A 24,097-nucleotide genomic window follows, 5' to 3' on the forward strand; every position below is an offset into this window, starting at 1 on the left:
TCCTATTTTTCTTCATATAGCTGTATTTTAACTCTTGCTTAGCAAACTGCTCTCGATGAGCTCACGATGCCGCGCCTCCTCGCTCCGGGCGGCAGAGAGATGTGAGGCGGATCCGCGCATCTCCGGCGCTCCCACGTTACTCGGGCGCGGGGCGGGCCGGCCGCGCTGCTCTTTGTGCCGTTACTGTTATTATTTTGCCTTTTTTATTTTTTCGTCCTATTCCTTTTCGCCGAGCCGCGCCGTGCCGTGCCGCTCCGCGCGCAGGTGGCTCCATGCGCTCCCGCGGGGGCGGCCCCTCCGCCGCTCAGCGCCGCTCCGGGGCGGGGAGAGCGGCCGCCAGCTCCGGCCCCGCCGCCACCGCCTCCGCCTCCGCCGCGGGGGGCGGCCCCGCCCGGGCACGGGGCGGGCGGGCGTGAGGCGGGCGGGCGAAGTTTATCCGGCGGGGAGGGAAGGACGCGGCCCCGCGGCGGCGGCGGCAGCAGCGGCGGCGGCAGCAGCATCCCGGCTTTGGCCATGAAGAGGAAACAGAAGAGGTTCCTGCAAATGACGCTGCTCTTCACCGCGGCGCTGATTTTCCTGCCCGACATCGGCCTCTGGTCTCTCTACAGAGAGAAGCACCTGGTGAAGCCGGCCGAGCCCGCCGAGCCGCAGGTAGCCGGGCTGGGGCCGCGAAAGTTGAGGGCGGGCGCGTGGGGTGGCGGCAGGGCGATCAGCCCGTGCCGTGCGCGTCAGCGGGGTGTGCGCTCGGAGGAGCGGAGTTCTGCCCGTAACTTCGGTTTGTCTGGCGGTGTGTGGCTGGATGCCGTCCCTCCAGCCAACTCAACGCTCTCCTCCTTTCCGTTGAGAACTCGAAGGGGTGTCTGACATCCAGGTGTTTTGTTTTTGTTTTAATCTTTTGGACATCACCCGCTGCAAGTGCTCTGTGCGTAACTTCTTGTCAGATTGGTGCCGCAACGAACTTCTAAATATCCCCAGTTTGCAACCACCGTTATTAATAACAGCAGTTGACATAAGATGTTGGTTGCTTTTTGCCTTGGTTTGTTGTTGTTGTTTATTTTTTTTTCCCCCCTGAAGTTATTCTTTCCCTCGTTGGGTTTCTTGTATGGCTCATAAATCACCTGCACTGGGGGAAGTTTAGTTTGAGGGAGTTGTATTAACAGTGTGCTTTAAAACCCTGCCTGAGATTTACCAAAGCTTATGTGTGTTCTGCTCAGCGCTGCTATGCTTCAACGCTATCGTTGGTGTTGTGATTTAAATATAATACACATGTTTTATAGGTCATTAGTGAGAAATCATGAGATTGGCTCCATCTTCTAGTTGCATTGCCTTGGTGGAGCGCATTAGACAGCACTGTGTGTCACTATGATGTGCTAGTGGTCTTAATGTCAGGGGTCAGCACCTACGCATAGAGCTTGTTCTCTGCATACTGACTGTATTTAACTCACTTGCTTCAACTGAACAACAACATGCTTGATTTTTTGTTTACACAAGCTGCTGGAAGTTATTCCTCTGAAGTGTCATCGGTTTAGCAATGAAATGTGCTGAATAGAGGATACCCTAATTACAACAGGAGGAAGTGAAGGGTAGCTTCCGAATTTGGAGCTTACTCTGTCCTTCCAAGGGTTTTTTAACATGCAGTAGATGTCAGGTGCTAGACTTGAGTTGGTTATAATTTCTGCTGAAAGAAAATTATACCTGATTGCGAGGGTCTGTCATTAGTTTGCAGGGTGCATGCTGTAGTCTTCACCGTATCTGATTTACATTGTGATTTAGGAAAGCTGAAGTGTTCAATGCAAATGATCATTTTCATGTTTGTTGCATGGCTCTTAAAAGGGCAATATGCCTTGAGATAAGCTGAACTTTGTGTGTTCCAGTTTGAGCCCTAAGTGCAGTGTGACTGGATAGCAATCACTGTGAACTAGTGTCAAAAAATAATAATAAAAAATGCTGCTGGATAAAATGATGTAAAAAGACCTTGGAGAGCAGTAGCTGAACATATGTGAAGGGCTAGCAGAATGTACTAATGATGAACATTTAAATCTTAAGGTTCCTGAAAGGGTTTTCTTTTACTAGTTTCCTTTTTTTTTCTTCTTCTTCACCTGACTGCTAATGAAGTGGGAATGAGTTTAGTTTAATGGGAAAACAATAAAATTGTCAATGAAACTTTGAACCTCGCAGCTGACTCCAGTGTAGTTTTGCTGTCACTGTCAGAGCTGATGTGTCATGCCCTCTGAGGACAGTGGGTTGGCAGAGGGGGAGCACAGTGCAGCCATGGTACTTGGGCCTTTTGGTGCTCACATCATAACCTGAAGCACGCGCAAGGGATGGAGGTTGCAGTGCAAGTTTTGAGTTGAACTCAAGTGTAAAATAGATCGCAAGAAAGTGGTCACTGAGACTATGCTAGGAAGAAGATACTAACAGACAAGATTACACTAGAAACATTGTCACAATAGATAACATCTTTATCCCCTCTTAGCAGGAGGTGAATGATTGTGCTGAGTGTTGAGGTTCTGGCTTTGCCCTTGGCATACCGTTACTCCATGTGTGGAGTGACTTAACACCAGTTTAAAGTCAATCTCACTGGAACTATAACAGACTTCTGTTGCCTGTGCTGAGTTTCTGTTAGATTGCCCAGGTCTGCAGGTGAAGGCATGAGACAATGTTTGTTATGGTATGTTATGACTGTGGAAGAGGGACAGAGCTGTCATGGATTAATATGTTAACCACATGCTGAACATGTGTCTGGTGCTACTCTGGTGCTGGCCATTATGATAAGTGCACTCTTGTTTTAATTAACCAATGTTATTGATCATCAGGTGTTTCTGAGGCGGTGTGGGGGTGAAATCCTAATACTCTGACTAGAGGAGGATTAAACTTCACAAAGCATTACTGAAGCAGACATCTCTAAACTGGGCTGGGAATGGGGCTCTGCGAGCTTCCCAGCTGCTTCAGCTGCCTGCTGCAGCTCTGGCCTGGCAGTGGTGGTGGCAGCTGCTTGAGGCATGGCAATCCTGACAGCAGGGTTCAGAAACAGTCTGCATGCCAGAAGTAGTCTGCTTGTGTCGGTGTCCCCTGGGTGCTGCTTCTCTCAGCCTCTCAGAGAGGGTTCATTACCTAAAAGTTCTGAAATAGCAACGTCAGATTACATTTTTTTCTTCTTTATAGTTGTGCTCCAAGAAGTTACATAAGATATTTTTGTCACTGCTCAGAAACAGACAGAATTTGCCCAGAGAAGCTCTTCTTTTCTTCCATAGGATAGATCGTAAGATGAGAAAGTGCTATTGACAACACTGATTTCAGACAGTGTTAATGATTTTCATTGCCATGCATTAATGCTCTGTGTTATTTTGTACGAACTTTGTTTTTGCCTAACATATTTTTCCAAGGTTTACACTTCTGATATTGATAGGTTTGGTCAATGTATTTTGAATGCTGCTAATTACATTTAGTTTAGAACAGTATTTAAAATGAGGCTTCAGAAGTAAAGGTTCGAGATAAAGGTCTACCTTACATGAAGCAAGGAGCTCTAAAATATTGCTTGACAATAGAGCAGTATGAACAAAATACTATATGTGAACGGCCACCTCACCTCTAAAAAATTTTTTTGAATTATTTCTAAGTTGGTATTCTTTGCTAAACTGTAGGAATAAAATAAATTGATATTAGAGAAGCCTTATAAACTCTTTATCATGTTTTAGTATCTTGAGTTTCAATGACAGTTTCGCTAGTTTGACTTTTTTTTTTTTGCCATTGAGATATTACTTGTGATACTAGTATCCTGTTTGATCATTTCTTTTGACACAACCTCAAGGCACGTTGTTTAGGTATTAGGATAAGCTGGTAAAGGCTTTAATTTCATCTTAGTTTTCTGTGGGAACAGCATAGTACAACCAGCAGGATGTAATCCTACTGCCAACCTGGCTACAATGATGCTAACTGAAGTTAGTGCTGCTTTATTTGTCTGCAGTAAGGCTGTAACCTGGTCTTTTATACAGTTACAAAAGGTGAGCGAGAACTTCATCTAATAGAATGAAATTTCCTGCTGCAGCTTTCCAGTGCCTGTAATATAGTGTTGGTGAAAATTTAGTGTATAATTGGTGAAAAGTGCTATCAGATGGCTTTGTGCCTGTTTTTATGGGGTACCAGTGTGGTAGGCTGAAGGAGTAGAGCAGTTTAGTGAAGTAATTCCTGACCTGTATAAGAAGGTAGATTTCTTGCTTTGATTTGTTTATGCTCCGGCTCAGTGTTATGCACAACATCACCCTTCTGCTTCAGGCACTACTATGGGAAGTGCTGTGGCTGCAGCTTGTGCTCTCATAAAATAGAACAGAATAGTTTGTTTGAAAGGGACCTTCAAAGGTCACAGACTCCAACTGCCTGACCACTTCAGGTCTAATGGTGTTTCCTTTTTTTTTTTTCTATAGTGCATGCATGGTGCTTCTAGGTCTGGTGGCTGTAGAAGCATCAGCTTTGGCTTCTGAATCCAGCAAGTGGTTTAGGAGTGAAATCTATCTTGCAAAGGTCATTAGTTTCTGAAATCCATTAAAGAACTGAAATTTTACACTTAGCCCGAGGCTGAACTGATGGTCATGGTTGTTGCAGGGATAGTCAGCTCCATTTGCTCACTGCTGTTGCACTCTGGGTACCTTGTTTAGGCTGGTCAGTTTTGCTACATGAAAGCTGCGTCTCAGAAGTGAAACATTCATTTTTTCTCCATTACTGTATTTCCAATGCTTTTCCAGTTAATTTCAACAGCTGTATTAAACATGGCTAGGTTAGGACACGGGTAGGTGCCTGTTTCCTGTTACTGCCCTGACAGAAGTGGGCCAGTTATGTAGGCGTTTGTTCTACTGTCTTGGTTACTGATGATCACTATAAACCTGTGAGGTAGAAGAGTTTTCTTTCTTTGCTAGCAGAGAAGTAAATAGGGTGACAAAGTCCACAAAAGCAGCTGCTTGACTGTTGCTGATGTTAACTTTTACAATTTTGTGGAGTGTATGGCTGACAGTAAGAGTTAAGACTACCTCAGTTTCTGTACATGTGCTGTTTGAGGCAGGTCCTCATTCCTCTCCTTTGTGTTCCCAGAGTGTTTGGCCCCCATCTGCTCTCTAGCTCCCTCTGCTTCTGTGCAAGGGTGGCTGCCCTGGGCCCCTCTCCTGGGCACTACATGCCAGCCCTTAGTGCCTCGACATGCAGTGCACCGTCAGTCTCTTTGCCACTAAGTATTTAACAGTCAGACAGTTAACAATTATGTAATTCACTTTTTTTTTCAATCTGAATTGCTCATGTATAGTTTTATTCCCCTGTAAATATTGGTGCCTACTGAGGAAAATATCGTTTGAGGTGTGAAACCTTTGTTAATTTTAAGATACAATATTATTTTTGGCAATTAACAGTATGTTTCTGTTGTATTCAGTATACCAGAGGGAGCCCTCCTGTGGTTAATTTAATACCTATCAATTTTCAGCAATGTTGCTAAACAGAGTATATCTTGCAGGATAAAATGGGCTGCTTTCTATATTTGGTTGTATTTCCATTTAACTTTGTGTTGGTAATGTGTTTTCACTATTGTTATTGTGTGTAGCCATATATATTTTTTTTTTAAACACGGTCATTTCAGATTCATAGGAACAAAAATCTCAGATTGAGAAAGCTCTGTGCTGGCCAACAAGTGGATGTCTTGCAGCGATGAGTGGGGGCTCCATTCCCTAATCTGAGCAGCGGGATGGAGGAACTCTCACTGCTTGGAGATACATGCCAAGCTGTGCTTCACTTCCTCCCCAGGCATGATGTTGTTCACTGCTTTCCTAAACCTTCTACCTTCTTTTGTTCGGGTCCAGAGAACCCAGCACACTGTGGACACATTGGGAGCCAGATGGCACCATGTCCTGCATATGCAGCTCAGTAAGAAGCAGCCCATGTGTGCAGGCAGGTGACTGGAGAGAAGAAAGAATGAACAATTCAGCTTCTTTTTCCTCTCTCTCTCTCTCTCTCTCTCTTCTTTTTTTTTTTTTTTTTTCTTTTTAATGCTCAGACAGGTAACTTATGGTTTTCATCTAGCAATATGCTGATGCAAGCATTTATAGCAATTGACTTGAGCAAAACTGAGGGTATGCTAACTACTTTGATGGACCTGGGCCAGGAGCAGGCATGTTTGGTTACTTTAGATAAGGCTTACCAAAATTAATTTGGAGCTTGACAAGTTAAATACGGTGCCGCTCAGGAATCCACAGCTGAAAATCTTACATCTATCAGAAACGTGCCTCACAGTCATGAGACAAAATTACCTCAGCTGAACAAAATAGCACTCTCAATTTTTAATGTTTCTTTAAACTGTGTAGAGGCCTTAATAGATGTCAACCTTCTGTACCAACTCCTCTCTGAGAATGTCAGTGTAAACTGGTTTTTAAGGTCAAGATCTTTTGTGATTCATTGCTTTCCAACTCTTTTTGAGAATCGCCATGTCTGAAGGAGCAGCATGGGCTGATGGACTGGGCTGTGCAATCTTTGTCAAAATATGCCTTTGATAGTTTTCCATTAAGATGGGAAGGATTTCTCTGCTGGGAAGAGATCTGCTTGAGGATGTCTCCTTGGGAGGTGAAGCTTGCATCATGGGAGAAGAAGTGGAAGAAACCCTGAACTTAATTGAATGTTCTGCTTCTCTTTCAAAGTCTTTACCTTCATTTCCATAATTTTCACGTCTGTCTTCATAGAGTAGAAGATATGCCTCTAAGTCAATTCAAACACCTGGTAATTCAAGCCAGCTATTTAATCACCAAGCTAATAGCAGTATATTAACAGAACTGTAGGAACACAAATGGTGAGGCATATGTGCAGCTGACACTGGAAATACCACTCCAGTCTGGATTCCTGTACCTGCCTAGGCCAGGGCTGCCATGTTCCTGCTCCAGGCAGTGTTTCACAGGGATGGCACTGTCTTGCACTGCCACTTTCAGATCTCTTGTCAGATCCTGTAAAAGGAATTCCCTACCTTCTCTTTTTCCTATGTTTTCAAGAGCTCTGTCCTCACTTTAGCAAGCAGTTACTGGCTGAAACATGGATTTAATAGACAGCTACAGGATTTTGTTCCCCCCCCCCCCCCCCCTCCTGTTGGTTACCATCCAGGGCCTAAAACTGTCAGTTAAGTCTCCAGTGACAGAACGTAACAGCATTTGGCAGATGCTTCATCTGATTGTCATCTGCCAGGACTCTTTCCTGATATAGCCGAAAAATATTTGCATGTGTTCTTCAGAACCCTGTGAGCAGCAGACTGCATGGACTGGGAAGGTCTGGGACTACCGGCTCAGGTTGTGGCAGCTCTTTATACTTGGCCCATTGCTATCTTTAAAAATCGATGGACTTACAGTGTAAATGGGACATAGCAGACCAGAAAATCTGGCCCTTACGATTTAAATGTTTCATCAATCAGTGATAAGCCATTGATTCTGAGCTTAAAATGCAATGGGGATTTAGCAGTTTGCTTCCATGCTATATGGCAGTTTATGACAGGATGCGATGCCGCTGAGAGATTTAGCCAGGCAGAGTAATTATCTGAACTAGGATTTGGTCAGGACACTCGTGTTAAAACAGGGTGCTCTGGAAATTGGATTGCTCACTGGAGTGTGTAAGTGCAGATTTATCAGACTAACTTAAGGTGCTCATTTGCTTAAAGAAGCATAATTTTTCATACCTGTACTTAGAATACAAGTGGAATAATAGATGAGTTTGTTTAGGAATTTTTAACCTGTTTATTTATTATTGCTCCTTGAAAGTAGCATTCTATAAATTAAGTACTAGGAGCACATAAATAAATGTTTAGGACAAGAAAGAACATTTTATAACCGATCCGTACAAGTTTTGCTTGTAGGTGAAGATGGAGAAGCACATGTGCTCCCCATCTCTCTGTTCAGAGCTGATGTCTGGGAAATAGAGGCTCTTCACATGCAGCCCTGCAGTGCTAGTGGCTTCTGTAGTGTGAGATAAGAGCTTCACCCTATATATTTTTGCCTAGCTGTGATTAAACCTCCCAGTTTTGCATTAGATAATGTAATTGTCTGTAACAGTCAGTTTGTCATTTTTCTCTGCCATTCAGTTCCTGGGATAGAAGTTGTGAGTTTACTGTAATATGTGGCTTGATGTGGTTGGTCAGAATAGGCAGAATCAGGTAAGTGCACGTGCATCTGTGAGGTCTGAGGTATTCCCTCCTATAAGAGTTATCTCTGTAAGAACTAGCGCCAGCAGATACTTGCAAGAAAAATCTCTCTTCTGAACAGGTTAACTATACCCTTGGCAAGATTTTTCCAGTCTCTGAAAAAGCCCATAGAGGTATAGTAGTAATTAGCCAGAGCTAGGTTACTTTAGACGAGATGGCAAATTTTACCTAAATTTATACAGAAATAGAATTCTTCAGTAGCTCATCAGCTCTGAATCTGTCCTACACAGAATACAATCCAGGTTTTAATACCGTTATTCATACAGATGTTCTATATAAACGGCAGAGTGCCTCTTGTGGCCCTTTAATGGGGAAAGACTTATTATTTTCAGCATAGCAATACACCACAGCTTCTTGATTTTTTTTTTCCTTCTTGTTTGTTTCTTCTAGGGTGGTTGATTGTTGTGTGTTGCTTTTTTTGTGGGGGGAGGGAAGTAGGGAGAGAGAACACATTTTAGTCTCTTTAATGTTTTTAAATCTTATTTGATGGCTGGGTAAATTATTTTGATTGTTTGAATCCTGGAAATTTTTAGATCGCTTTTTCTACAGAATAATAGTTTCACATTAGCACAGAAAATGCATAAAAAAGACATATTAATGCCATACTACAAGAAAATATTGCAGTATTTCAGGTTCTGATAAATGACTACATTTTATGTTGCCTTTGATATGGATTCAGAATGAATGACAAGCTTGAACGCATGTTGTTTTTTCCAGAATGGCTCAATATAAACTGAAGTGACAGTCAAATTGCTGATCAAATTTGACAATTATAACATCAGTGTAAAAATGTAAATCCAGAGCTTTTATGATACAGATAATGAATTCTCCACTGAAATCACAAAATGGCTAGAGTCACAGCATAAATGGACATTAAAAAGTACTTGGGATGGCTGTAAAATTATCAGAAAACTTAAAAATTGCATGCAAACGCTTCACAGAATAGTGTTCTTGCAGCACTGGGATATAGAATTGATTGGAAACATGGTCCATGACCATGTATTTTGTTTTCTCACCTTCCTTCTTTCCTTATTTCACAAGGAGAGGAGGCATCGAGAGCTATTAAAGATGCCAAGACATTATTTAAGCCATCCGTACCCAAAGCATAGAGAGGAAGTGCTTTACAAAGAGCTGCTATTAACATGAGGCTAATTCTTTATAAAATTGGGGTTGTATCTAATTATTGCTCAGGAATTCCATGTGCTGCTGGACGTTTTTTTGGCCCTACATAGAGTGAAGGTGCAGTCATAAAAAAACAAAGGTGTATTTACTGAAGCAACATCAGTATGAACGAAGGAGATAGAAATTCTTCTTCAAATGCTCAAGACAAACAACAGATGTCTCCTTCAGAAGCAATGCAGAAAAATCGTATTTTATAATGGGTGAAGGGAAATGGAAGTGGCATCATGCTAAGCAGCATCCTGCTTCTGCATCTGGAATGGATGCACGTGACAAATGAACACAGGGAGCTGAGCGCAGGAAACGTGTACTAACTGCCTGTGCACACTGCAACCCCTTCAGATGGGAGGTCTTGAAAGACTCGCCTTTGTCCTTGTGCTTTAGTAACATTTGTTCTGTGATTTATGTGAGTGAAATCCTACTGAATCAAGTTTAAAGCCTAACCAAAACACAGAGTTGAGATTCTTCTTGAGAGCATTTTAAGGAAACTGTTACTAGGATAAATTCTCCAGAAATGCTTTTTAGTGTGGGCTTTGATGTGCCTTTTGTCGTTTATAAAAGTACATACATGTGAATACACGGGGCTCTGAGCAACCTGATGGAGCTGTAGGTGTCCCTGTTCATTGCAGGGGAGTTGGAAAGGACCTTTAAAGGTCATCTAGTCCAACTCAGATGATTCTCTGATTCCACGTGCGTTTCTTTATGGGCAGGAGGAGCTGAGGAGACCATTGCTTTGCTTCCTTCGTTGGGAGGGAGTATATTTTTTTAAATGTAGCATGCCCTAGCAGTCTTAGAGCTGTGCAAATATGTGTGGAAGTGTATGTTTATGGATATAAATTCAGTACAGCCTAAAGCAACTTTGGCATTTTCCATTTTTTAATAAACGTGGACGTTTGGTTTGTTGCTTTTTTTTTTTCTACAGCTCCTCCTTCTGCACAGATTGTATGTGGGCTGGCTTTATGTATGGTTTTTGCACAGTGACTACTTTCTATGATCTACTGAACTTTTTTTTTCTTCTCTATTTCTGAGCCTAGTAATGTGTGGGCAATAGAGATGTTGGCTCTTATCAGTTATGCACTTGATTCATTCCAATCTGCCAGTTAGTCCTTTCTGCCCTTTCTATGATGGACTCTCGTATGATCCATTTGTGTAGGAGACAGCAAACGAGTTTGTTTCAAAAAACTTGCCCTGAGCTGCTGTCTCTATAACGTGTTTTGCTAACCTGCTTTTCTCCTGATGTGTGATTTAAAAAAAAAAAAAAAAAATCAAGTGATTGACCTTCTCTTCCACTGAGTAACCTTCTTCATATTACAGATTAACCTCCCATTTACTGATCTGGTTGTTAAAGAGACCAGATACTCTCTTTTCATGATAATGAAGAGTGAAAACCTGCCAGAGTGTTAGGATGGAAGTGATGGGAAGGAAACTTGAAAGAAAGAAAGAAAAATATTCAGCCACAAAAAAGAATAGCATATAGTTCCTTTCTGTATCCCATCAAATATATTTCTGGTGCTTCTAAGTCATCTTGCACTCATGTTTCCACTACCTCTCCTTTCATGTGTCTCTAATTTAAATCTCTGGCAGGTATTGTTATTGAGTAACATTTTTATTTTTTTTAAAGACACGCTAACTGCAACCTTGCTTCTCTATTCTAATTTATTTTACCATATTAGTAAAGCTGCTTTAGAATACCCTGGATTAATGATGCATTTATTTTGATTGCAATAAGCTCTTAGTTTTATGTTAACTGCATCATACAAACATGACCTATGGGCTTTTAATGTCGAGGTGAATTGAAGCTGTGTGTGAATAAATATGCTTCATATTTTTATATGGGAAACTGAAGCTGCTTCTTAAGAGGAGACTATGACCTCTCCCAAGACATGTTTTCTGCGGCTGGGCAGAACTCAAACAGCATTTGAGTTCTGAAGTATGTAGCCATTGAGGCACTCTGTACTTCAGACTGAAAAGCATGAGAGTGATTCACCCCAGGTTTTGCCATGGGAGTGGGAAACTGCTGCTTGTTGTGGTGCAGGCTGGGGTAATTCTGTAATGCAGATCATTTCCCAGAAGTTCATTCAAGAAAGCAGTGAATTTAATTTTAACTTGTAAAAGTTACACGTTTACTTATTGCACAGGTAACTTTATAATTCTTTTCATTTTTTAAGTAGAAAGTGTTGCTTGCTGTATTTGTCTTTGAGAATTGAGTAAGAATGAGAGTATACTGCATTTATTTATTTATTTATTTAACTCATTCATTTTTCAAAAAGCAAGGTTCTCTTCATTGCATCCCTAATATGTCTCAGGGTTTCACTTTAGCCTGCTTTTCTGAGCAGTTTCTCCTCCGGATTTAACACTGTGGGAAGCTAACAGAAAAAAACAAACAAACAAACCCAAAAAGTCCAGCCAACAACAAAAGTTACTAGCAACAAAAGCCCCACAAATTTAGTAATTTAGTCCCATCTTAGTAAAACTGGCTTTGCTTATGCTTCAGAGACAATGGATTTTGAGTGTGTGACAGTTCTTTAAATAACTGAATAATGTAATATGTTTCACCAGTAACTTTAGGTAGTAGTTGTAATTTTTGTTAAATTTGCCTTTTAGAAAGGGAGCTGAAAACTGAATGTTCATAGTCCTGAAGTACACTTGAGCAAATGTCCTTAACAGAAACAGAACATGCACCTCCCTAGAGCAACCTCTTCTATCAGTTTAGAGGTCCTTTAACTATGAAAGAGGGATAAAAACAGTGTTTGAAAATAAGTCCCAACTTGTGTAGGAGAACAGTGACTAAGATGCCCAAGAGGTTGGAAAACATCTTAAACATCTTAAACATCAAGCTGCTTAAGAGGAGAGAACGTGTAAAACAAATTTTGAAAGACTGATTCAAATCACTTCAAAAGAGTCATCAGTAAGAAAAATAACTGTTTTATGTGTTGAGTTTGCTGTACTTGGAAACTGAGGTGATCTATGCTGAGGAGGAAAGTGACCTATGGGATCAGTGGTTGGTGTTTGGAAGACTCATTGTACAGGATAGAAAGAGGAAAAAAAAGGTAAGGGGGAAAGCTGGAGTAAGATACAAGCAGAATTTTACTGCTATAACATAATCTTTGTTGAGCCCTCTGAAATAAAATGTGGATTTATCAGGTGAATCAGGTGAATGCAGAAGTAAATAATCCTAGTTCCATATACACAGCAATAACTTTTGAGATAGTAATTGCTACTCAGGAAGGAGTTCTTGATGCTTATATTAGTTTTATGAAAATGTTAACTTTCATTTCAAAGAGGATAACATGTTATTACTACTGTGTAAATTCATTTTGCACTCTGAAATACTGTATGCAATTCTGGTGCAATCATAATCATCAGAGATGGGGTGGAAAAGGATGCTTATCAAGGCTGGCTAAATTATGTAAAGGCTTCATTGTTGAGTGACTGATGAGAAGAGAGTACTGAGAAGAAACACGATAGAGGTATCATAGAAGAGAGTAACATGGAAAATATATGCACTTTCAATAGAAATAGTAACATCAAATTAAGTAGTATGCTGGGTTCAAAACAAATAGCAGGCAGGGGTCTTCAAAGAGTAAGCTATTAAGCTGCAGAGCTTTCTGAACCAGGGAATGTACCTATTAAAAGTCTGCATGGCTGCAAGAAGCAGTTGAATGCATTCATTGGAGAAAAATGCATTAGTGCTAAAGACACCATCTCTGGCTTGTGAAGTCCTTGAACCAGCTGCTGGAGGCTGGAAAAGTATTCTAGGGAAGTGAAGCTGTTTGTTTGCTGTGTTTATATCTTTCCTTACGACGTGCTGTTGATCATTGTCTGAAACAAATAGTTGTCTAGATGGACATTTTCATATTACTTTTATAAAAGTAATTCTTATACTGTTAATGAGTAAACTAAAGTGATCTATAGTAGCTGCTGATGGGAAATCAAGATGTGGAACATGAGGAAATGGAGTGATGCTGGAGAACTTTCTGGTAAGCCAGGGACAAAAGTAGATGTCGTTGTATGGATTTACAGTGAATTTGAGGTATGACACTCCAAGAAAGCAAGTGTAGGTGTAACTGTAACAGTATGCATTTTCCTATTACCTATCTGTGTCTTGGTGTACTAGTTATTATTTATGGGAGACAAAAACATGATTTCAAGATTCAAAGCTTCAGTTGGTCCTCCTACAGTCCATGACTGCTTCTCTCCATCTTCTTTGGTGCAAGCAACAGATTCCCAGATCTTCTGCATGCTTAGCCTACTTTTTATTCATATAATTGGTTTATCTTTTTCTGCCATTGTAATGGTTTCTAATTTTTCCTGTCCAGAATAAACCAGGGACATGTTTGAATATGGCAGAATGTAATAAAGAGCATGCTGTATTTGAGATTGTGGTATTGTGTCTGTGGATGTGGAGTTGGGTAGGTGTTTGTGGTGCCTTTTTTTTATTATTTTGTTTCCTTTCTAGAACGGAATGGAAATATTTGTTTACATTTCCTTTATTGCATATAAAGGTGAGGTTGTCGTCTGAGAATATTTAAATTACTCTACGGGGTATCTGCAGAATTTTACATTCATTTTTCCATACTATTCATTTTTCTATAGCTATGAATATGATATTTTGCTCTTTCCACATGATTCATATTTTCCTGGTATTGAGCTTTGTTTGATATCAAGACTGTATTTTGGATTTCAATATGAATAGAACCTACCACAAGAATGTGTGGCATAACTGGATAAGAAGAAAGAAGTGTTTTCTTTCTCTCTCCTCAGTGTGGGTTACTTACAGGAAACCTTGTTCATTAGGATTCTGTAGGCTGTGCTGATCACGGATTTACCAGGTGCTTACCAGAATACCACTTAATAGTTTGCTGACAGTAACTGGTGAAGATAAAAGCTGATCTCACCTTTTTTTTTTTTTTTCTCTTTTTCATTTCTCTCTCTCTATTTTTAATTTATTTTATTTCCTCCAAGTGAATAGCAGAATGTGAAGTTGCCAGTGCAAAACGGTATGTGTAAGGTGGGAAAGGTATTTTCAAAGAACTGTCTTGGAATATACTTTTGAAATCTGATTTGCTAAAAACCTGTTCCTGCACTGCACTATTATAGATGTAAAAGTGTTTCATTTCTCTCTTTCCTAAATACATATATGCCAATATCCTGAGCTTTTACGTACAAGTTACGGTATGACACTGTCAACTGTGTTGTTGATCAGATGTCAGTGCTTGATTTATACAATTGCACAGGTGTTTGCAGAGGGGAAAAAATGGAAAACAAGATTTAAAAAAAAAAAAAAGGCTTCACTGACATCCATCCTCATTACTGGAATAAAGCTTCCATTGCCTTCAATGGGAACTGAGTTTTGTAATCAGTGCTGTCAGTCACCATCTGGGCTGACTTTTCTTTCACATCTGAATCTTACCATAGAGTCCTTCCTTTCTGGGATACCATCTGCCACGCAGTTTCTTTTGACTTGTTTCCAGCATCGACCTTTGTGTCTTCTTTCATGTCCTCTTTTGTGCTCAGAGCAACCTCACGAATCTCCATTCTTCCTGCAATGAAGTACCCCATCAATAAAAGCCGTTACCAAGCCCTGGCCAACATCACAGTCATCTGAAAAAAAATCTGTCAGGAGGCCAAGGCTTGGAAGGAGTCAGTCCCAACCCCTTTTCTCAACCATACAAGTGATATTTTAAAGCAGATTCTTTGAACCACAGATGACTGTGTCTTTCCTGTGGATAAAAGAGATCAGTAAGGTAGCTAACCTAGTAATAGTTTACAAAGCTCATATAGGTCTAAAAATAAGATTGGGTAGCATCAATCTAACATAGTATAATTGCTTGTTGGGTTTTTTTTTTTTAAGTGTTTTACTCAATAGAGCCATATTTATGAAAACTTGGGAAAAAAAAAAGAAAAGCAACTTTTTGTTTGTTGTTGCTAACAACCCTGTATTTGTTTTGACTAATGCAGAATGCCAACAATTTATGTAGTGCTTTATAAGTCGATATAAAAAGTCAATATATATTTATAAGTCAGTAGTCATTATAGTAACCCTGTATCTTCCAGTTTCAAAGAGAAGGAAAACATAGTAATATATTAGAAATAATTCATAGCTTTGAAAAAAAACAATTGTTACAGAAAGTCTAAGACAAGCTTTAAGATGGAGGTGCAAAATAAAAATTAATAGTTAGGTTAAGATTTACTGCATGAATTGTAAACATACATGGGCCAATCTGAAAGTAATGCCTCCTATTTATTTCCATGGAAACAACAACTGATTCAAGGAGCACAATAACACTGTTGGGCTGAGCAAGTTCCCACCTATGAAAGACTGTTTTTCAGCACAGCCACCACCATTAGCTATGCACTTTCACCAGCAATGAACAAGAGCAGCATACTGCACTCATAAAAAAAATTAATAATAAATTTACACCCACTGTTGCTCTCACCACTGCTGAAATGCACCACCCACTTTCTCATTGTGTTTACATCCACAGTTTGGTCTTCATAAATGTTCTCAAGTGTTGATGAATGTCAATGGGTGCTTTTTTTTCCTGCATGGAGGAATTCACACACCTTTGCTTCATGCCTGCTTCCATGTCAGATATGATTCTGTCAGAGTGACACTCTGCTGTCCTTTGTCACACAGCAACAGCATGCTGCTCAGTGTTGGTGGGAAAGTTCAGCCTCTATTGCTGTGCCACCAATATCTGCCTCTGATGTTATGGACAAACATAATAAAATAGCAGGCATTACTTTCAGAGCAGCCCTATAATTCAGGCATGATAGTCAGCATAACTTGCACATGGAAGGAATTTGTATGTATATGAATAGGAGACTGTCTTCTAAATGGTTTCAATGATGTGTTTTGTTTTTGTTTTGTTTTGTTTTTCCCTAACAGTATTTTGATTTTGAATGAAAATTAGTTCGTGAATTTTATTTGATTTAGAATTTCAATGAGTTGGGGGTGGGGGGAGGTGGGGTTGGAGGGGAAGAAGAGAAGTAATTCTTACAGCAATAGACTTTCCAGGTGTGTGTATTGATGTATATAAAAACCACGTCCCTTATATTGTGAGTAGTTAGCCTATGAGTAAAAACAAATTGATTATTGTGTTCATTCTCAAAGCAAAACATAATCTAGTATGAAAAGTGCAGCTTAATTCCAAGGTTAGAAAATGTCAGCTGGCAATTGTGTTGGAGAAAATTGAAATAGATTCTTGCAGGATCAAGGCTTCCTAACTCCTTACTCTGTGCCATGTTTGCTCATAGTTACTTTGTATAAAATCACATAGTAGAAGTCTATGCTGAAATACTGTTGCAGAATGATTAAAAACCAACAAGCTCTATCTGTAACTCCTTCAGTTTGTTTAAATGTATTGAAAAAAGAACACGGAGTGTTCTTTCTGAGAAGCCTAGACAGCGTAAGAAATGTGCCTAACCATTTCTTGGTGGGCAAAGTGTGAATCTAAGTACTGACATTGACCTATAGAATCTGAGGCTCTGTTGCTTTTTGGTTGTTTGCCATATGTAGCTTATTTCATTTCTTTGTGATTAATTTCCATTGTTTGTAAGATATTGCTTAGAAAACTTTCCTTGTAAAGCAGTTTTCAATTTTAGATGCAAAGGGTGATATGTAAGAACCATAAGACTATTAATTATTCTGACTGCTGTTAATATTCAGCTTTCGTTGAAAGAGGTTTCTTGAAGATTCTTTGTTTTCTGATAGATATTGTGGGGAGCTGGCTACTCACGTGCATTTTTTCCTAGAATATATTGTTATTAGTTTACAATTTTAACTGGATGGTTGTTCCTCCTTGAGAGGAAATGGAAGAAGTTTATTTTTCAAAAAAAAGTGAGAAGTTTTACACCCAGGTCTCTGACATGCTTAAGTATTTCCATTTGTTTGTTAAATATTCCAGCTCACCCAAGCAAACATGTCATGGAAAACTGTCAGTTTGTCTCTTCCTTCTAAGCAGACAAATATATATGAAAATTAAGTATTGTTAGAATTTTGCAGCTGTGCTTTGTGTGGTGTCTACCTACAGAGCAGTAATGGTTAGGAACAAGAAAGAGAAATCTGGCTGACGCATACCAGCTTTCAGTGGTATGGCAGTCCACTAGAATCAAATTTTTCACAGCAAAGCTCTGGCAGCCCCTAAGATTTCTTTTTTCTTTCTGTCTTGGAATTTTTCTGATTCTTTTTATGCACTTTTCACTGAAGTGGAGAAACAACTGCTCCATACACCTGCCTCTCTCTACCCAGCCACATTCTGTAGGACAGTGCCTGTCCTTGCTCTACTGACTACAGAGCTTGTGTGATAATTTACATAGAAAGATCTGTCCATGTATGAGTTTGTGGGATTTTTTCACAGTGAATTGTGTAGAGTTAAGATGCTGCTTGAAACTGTAATAGAGTGGTGCCTTCCAACTTAGTTGAATGTCTCTGGATTGGGTGGTTGATCTCTTCAAGCATATGCTGTCAATATTAAGGAGTTTACTTATTTAGGGACACAATTATGTCAAAGTTATCATGTTTGTCTATTCATTTTTGTGTGTTTTTCAGTGGTGTTTTTGTTGTTGTTTGTTTGTTTTAGCCCAAACACTTAGAAGTGGTGAATCGCTCTTGTCTGTGCAAAAAAATGTTTAATTTTAAACACCTCTTAGGATATGACAGTCAATTATAGATGCAGTCAGGAGCAAATTGTAATAAGACAACAATTATAATGGAGGGTGGTATCTAAAGTAAAATGATTCCGAGAGGAAAGAAGATGCTCTAGTGGGTCTATTGCACTTCTGCTTCTGACCAAAGCTCTCTAGTGGTACCTGAGCTGACCAAGCTTCTTCAGATTGATTAGTAATGAGCCTTCTTACGATGGTTTCCCCTTGTGTTCTTGAGCATTGGCAAGTTTTTGATTTTTAAAATAAGTATTTGCTTTCTTCATTTTCTTCAGTGCGTGAACAACATATACATTTGTATTCTGTTTAAGCACCCTTTTTCAGTCCCAGGGGAGGAGAAGAACTAAGAGAAATTATAGAGACTGTTGTTAGTTTGTTTGGGCGTGGGTTGGGTTGGAGTGTTCCTCTGATGGATGATTATAGAATAACATGCCTACAGGGCAAAATTCAAAAGTTATTTCTTCCTAATCATTATTAGTTAGTGGTTGACTTTTGTCCTGTGGTCTGAAGACATAGATCCCATGTACTTCACAAATTTACAGCCAAGTTAATACAAGTACTTCACTTCAGTTGACTTCAAATTTTGTTCATTACTGAATACTGTCTTGGGAATATTATTATTCCTTACTATTCTGCACTTTGGCAAAATCAGTCAAGAGGCCGTCGCTGTAACAGAAAGCTGTGACCGATTGCTTCAAAAATAAATGATACTTGCACTGACACAACAGAGAAAAAGGTTCATTAAAACTCATGTTGGAGAACTCTTATCACTCTTTTTCCATTGCATTTGACATTGCCTGAGAGACTGTTATGTTTATTTTTAGTGACTATTGTTCTTTTTAAACCTGCTCTGCAATGTGAGGGAAACAATAATGCTTTTGAACAGGTAGATCTTAAATTTACTGAAGCAAGATGTTGTACTTTTAAATTGTAATAAGTGACTGTCTCATGAAAAATCTGTTAAAACAATAACTGACTTTGGCAAGGAAGGAAAAAAGAAACATCACAAGCTGCTTTAGGGCATGCAGATTGAAAATCTGTCCACCTCATATTAAGGATATTATAACCCTTATAAGTGAGACATCCAGCACTTCATGTTCATTTTAATGATTTCTTTTGAACTGCTGGAAAAACAAGCTAGCTTCATTCTGTTTACCAACCTACTCTGGTATTCTATGCCTTGTCATGTACAGAGCTCATATAAAACTGATGCGTTTTGTAACTGTATGTCTAGAAAGGTAAAATATCCTTTTTAAGTAAGGGGTTAGAGTAACTGAATTAGTGAGTTTATATTGATCTTATTATTTTTTAATGAAAGCAATGGTGACCAATAAGATAGTGAGAAGTTACTATCTTTAACATAGATCAAAGCTGTTTTAAAGTAGTTCATATTCAAATTATGTGTTTAAAAAAAAAAAAAGTTTAATCTGAAGAAATTATAGAAGAAAACACATTTCCTGTATTTGAAAATTGGTAAGCAGAGTTGGAGAGCCATTTTTTTCTCCGTTGTTTTCACTGTGTTCCTGATTCTATTGTTCTTTACTTTGAAAGATTAAAATACTAATTTAATAAAAATGCATTAGTAATCCTCCTGTTATCTTGTGAGATTATCTAAAGCAGTTAATTATAGATGAGGTACAGAATCAAATGTTTAATTCTGTTGAAGATTATGCCTGTCTTTGGTATCTTTTCCAAAGAGAAGACTTTGCTTATGGAACATGAATGGTATTTGATACTGATAGTTGCATTTCTACAAGAAGTGCTCATAAGGTAGAATATTTCAATAAATAAATAAATAATATTAACAAAAGATGGATTATAATGGTTTCCAGGGCTCTGAAGTCAAACCTTCTCACTTGGGAACTTCTCACTTCCCATATTACATCATCCTATCTACTTGTAGAGCATGCTGTGCTGCTCTGCTTTCACATTAATACCACAGTATTGTGACTAGCTTTCATTCATGTGACATGTTTGTAAGGAGAAATACATGCATGACTAAATAAAAATTCAGAAAGTAAAGTAGTCATTATATATTCTGGAATGCTGAAGCAGCTAACACATTGTAACAGCTGCCAAATTACCAGTAATCAGCATCTACACAATAGAAGGCACTCTGCATACTGATGAAGGTGTGATTAACGCCTATTAACAGCATGGAATTTATCAATAGAAAAATAAAATGGATTATGCACTATTCATAAAGAACTGCTGTCTGGGAAGTTCCTGACTTTGGACATAGTACTTTTAGCAAATTTCTGACAACGGTCTAGTTTTAAACCATGCTTTGAAAAACGGTGATTATAACTCCTAACACAGAAGGAAATTGGTTGCAGAATGATACTACAAAGGACAATCATTGGTCTTACCTCCTGGTTTTCCTCCCTCCATTCTGACTGTATTAAACCAATTAGAACTTTTCTTTTGTTTAAGAAATTCATGTTTCTTCTTTCCTTTGAACTGTCAGTCTTGACCTTTTTTTTTCTTTCTTTTTATATTATTTTGTATTTAATTTCCATGAAGCTTACTGTAGTAACCTATGATAGGCTACACTAATTACTGTAATACCACCCCTGTTAATCACCCTGGAAGAGTGAAGGCAGTGAACCTGCTTACTAAAGGAAGGATGTCTCAAAAATATATCTTTGCTTATGGTTTTGTTTTTTTTTTTTTAATGTTCCTCCTAGTGTGGCAGGTAAGTAGGGACACAGAATAACTAAATAAAGTATTCAAATTGTTTCTCAGGTTGAATTTCTAGTGTAGGACTTGCCTTGGTCTTCATGATACAAAAGTTGGCTTAACAGACTTGTCCACAAGGTTTAACCACCTTAGATCTCTGGTATAGTGTTTTGTGTCTGGTACAGTTGTGTAAATGCACCTTTAGAATATGTAAATTTGTGCTTTGACTCGACTGACTAGACTAGGTCTAGAAAGAGGTCTGGATGTTAGAAAGGTTGAATTTTCAACCCTTGATGTGTAGAACAGCTGCAGAATGACTAAGAACTCTGACTCTGAGGACTTAGTGCCTTGATTTAGTGTGTCCTTGTGACCTGCTTAAGGGCAGGGGCAATGGGCTGGCCTGCTAGCAGCCAGAAAAAGATGACCTAAATGTGAATCCTTCACTGTATCCTTCTTAGGAAGCCACAGCAAGGGCGGCAGCTGTAGTAGACAGCTCTTGCAGACAGTGACCCTGGAGCTGCATTTTATCATTCTTTGTGTAAAGGAGATGCAGTGGTACTTTTTCCTCATTGTTTTTCTCACAGACATTCCCATAGTGATGGGAGAATGTGTAGTCTGAAGTTCAGATCCTTTATTTGCCTGGAGGGAGTTAAAGGTCAGTTCTCATTTCTGGAGAAAGAAATTACAGATTTTCAGGCTTTCCAAGACAGCAATACTCTCCATGTTTCCTGATGAAACTGCCCAAAAAGAATTTAGTACTTGCTGGATACTATCCAATGTAGCAATGTTATTTCCATGTCTGTCTTGCAAGTGTTTTAACTTTTTGATTTGCTCAGTATCCATAGCTGAAGAAGTCAGGGATACTCAGCAACTTCCATGGTGTTCTTGGAGGTTTACTGCAACCGAGTTAGCTGCTGAGCAGTCAAGAGGTAGATTGATTTCAGAACAGAGTAAGCCTGCTGATGAGGATAGCCTATCTAGTACAATTTCTGGAAATATTATCAAGTAGTACTAAAGAATCAAACGTGTAGCTTACTTTGTTAATATCAACAAGCAGCTAGATGCCTCACAGAGTGTTGTGAAAGAAGATCTGTCAAAAAAGTGTCAAAGTCTGCTGTAAAACCCTTCCTGCCTTCCTCTGAAAAAGTCTTGTCTGAGCTTCTGGATCATTCTCTTTTTGTAGATTACTTTGGTCAGTTGGTTGGTTAGATGTTTTTCTGTTTGTTTCTTTGCTTGTTGGTTGGATTTTCTTTTTTTCTTTTTTTGGTTTGTTTGCTGTTGTTGTTTTAGATTAATCCATTAACAAAAGGGGCTTGTCAAATCTCCTTATCATTGTTTAGAAAATGACTGAATTTTGTTATTGTCCAGGTATTTGAAGATCAGTGCATCACTGTGATACTCTGCCAGCAGAGTAGCATCATTAGCCAAATTTAGGGTTTTTTACATCTGTGTGATCTCTACCAGTGTGAACATAGGTATGCAGCTACAGCTAAGGAAAATAACTCAAGGCAGAACACGTGAAAGAGAAGTCATACACAGGCTTTTTTTTTTTTTTTAATCATTACTGTATGTACATTTTAAACAGTTATGGGGGTTGTGGTTGTTTTAAGGACAAGACATTTGAGATGGAAAATCTGCAATGCTGTGCAATTTTTGCTGGTGACATGGCAACAGGCAGAGGTCATGTGCTGCTGTATTAAGTCTTAATGGGGATATATAACTTGAGGTTTGTGTCTTTTTAGTGTATACTCATTCAGTAATGTTGAGGCTTGGGAACTGGAAAAAAAGTGGCTTGTTATGTTACAAATATCAAAGATGTTATACAAAGATGTTTATGGTTGACAGGGAAATGTGGATTACTAGTATTATTTATTAGACAATCTAAAAATAGAATGTCTATGTTTTTATAGGTGGCTATTTAAATATACAAAGAAATATTATTCTCTACAGACAATATGGACCCAAGTTAAAGGAAAACAAGCTGAACTGTCTGTGTCCTCATTACATGAAAATGGGAGCTGATACTCCTGATATTCCTAGTTGCAGCTAGGAACACGTTTAAAACCGTGGAGGTCTGTGCTTGTTGTACATAGTCTCTTGAAAAGAGAGTGATGGTGTAAGGCACTTTTGGGTATCAAGCATTAATACTCAGCTCTTTTCAACACTCCTTTTTCAGGATAAAATGCTATCTGAACTATGCAGAATTTTCTTCTTGCTTGTGGGGATTTGTTGCCCTTGGAGTTGGTGCCAGGTCCTCTTGGTGGACCTTAATGACTACTAAGGCCTGGGTAACTTGAACCCCACAGAGACATGCTGAACCATCTGTGAGTACAAATGTGTGCCGGGGGTAAAGTACATGAGCAAGCCAACTTTTCTGGGGTGTGTCTGGTCCTGTATGTGCTGCCACACACGGAGTACCATCTGAGGAGTGTCAGCACTTTGTGCTAGCTGGAGAGAACCAAGGCAAACCCAGGCCTGCAAGAAAGAAGAAAATGCTGCATAAAAGCCTTAAGTTGTGGTTTCGCACAGCAGTTAAAAGAGTCAGTAAGGAGGTAAAAGGGTAAAATATCAAGAAGCATCAGTAACCAAAAGAATGGTACTTTTAGATATTTCCAGTTATGCTGTGGAAAAAAATAACTACCCTTTTGTCTCCTTACTAGCATATTAATCATGAGGTTTGATTTGTTTGTTCGTGTTTTTGTTTGTTATATTTGTTTTATATATTTTAAGTGAGGAAAAATAGTAAAAACACTGAGTAGTTTCTTGCCAAGAGAATATATTAGTATAGCCAAGTCTAGCTGGTTATGCAGTTATTTTTTTTTTGCATAATGAGAAAGGGAATTTAGGCAAAGGAGTAATAAGCATGCAGAATAACAGTATCAGCAAAGTTTTAGAGGGACTGTAGCAAATGAGTACCTAGAAACAAGAGAATCAGGTAAAATGTTAGAGATACTTAAAACTACTTTGTTTTTTTGTTGTGTTTTTTTTTTTAAGCTAGATTTATTTTTGTTTTCAAACTGCTATGTTTAATATTTATTAAATACATATATATATATATATTTTTTAATAAATGTTCAGAAGCAGTGGCGTGGAAGGAAATTTTCAGCAGACCATGAAAGTTCAATGTCAATGTTTTCTGACCGCTTCCACAGAAGTCTCTAGCTGGCAAAATATCTATGGAGACTAATAGCTATGGACTTTAGTGAAACTGCTCACAGCAGTATTTTGGGCAATCCCCAGATTTCCACGTGCATTTGTGTGGAATTGCAAATAAATGAGTACTCTACTGTTCTCATCAACCTAGTCCTCTTCTGTCATTGTTCTGTGTTTCGTCAAACAACCCAGAATGAGAAGATTGTG

General features: G+C 39.0%; 1 protein-coding gene across 1 annotated transcript in view; it reads left to right on the forward strand.

The window, feature by feature from the left end:
• Nucleotides 1-513: 513 nt before the first annotated feature.
• The window catches only part of GALNTL6 (polypeptide N-acetylgalactosaminyltransferase like 6), a 431,361-nt gene continuing 407,777 nt past the window's right edge, over nucleotides 514-24,097 (forward strand). Inside the window, exon 1 of the mRNA XM_065736578.1 lies at nucleotides 514-651. Coding sequence (XP_065592650.1) covers nucleotides 514-651 — 138 coding nt within the window. The remainder of the gene's footprint in view (nucleotides 652-24,097) is intronic.

Source organism: Cyrtonyx montezumae, unplaced genomic scaffold (genome assembly GCF_038088225.1).
Source record: "Cyrtonyx montezumae isolate F1298 unplaced genomic scaffold, pur_monq_1.0 scaffold_2, whole genome shotgun sequence".
Classification (NCBI taxonomy): Eukaryota; Metazoa; Chordata; class Aves; order Galliformes; family Odontophoridae; genus Cyrtonyx; species Cyrtonyx montezumae.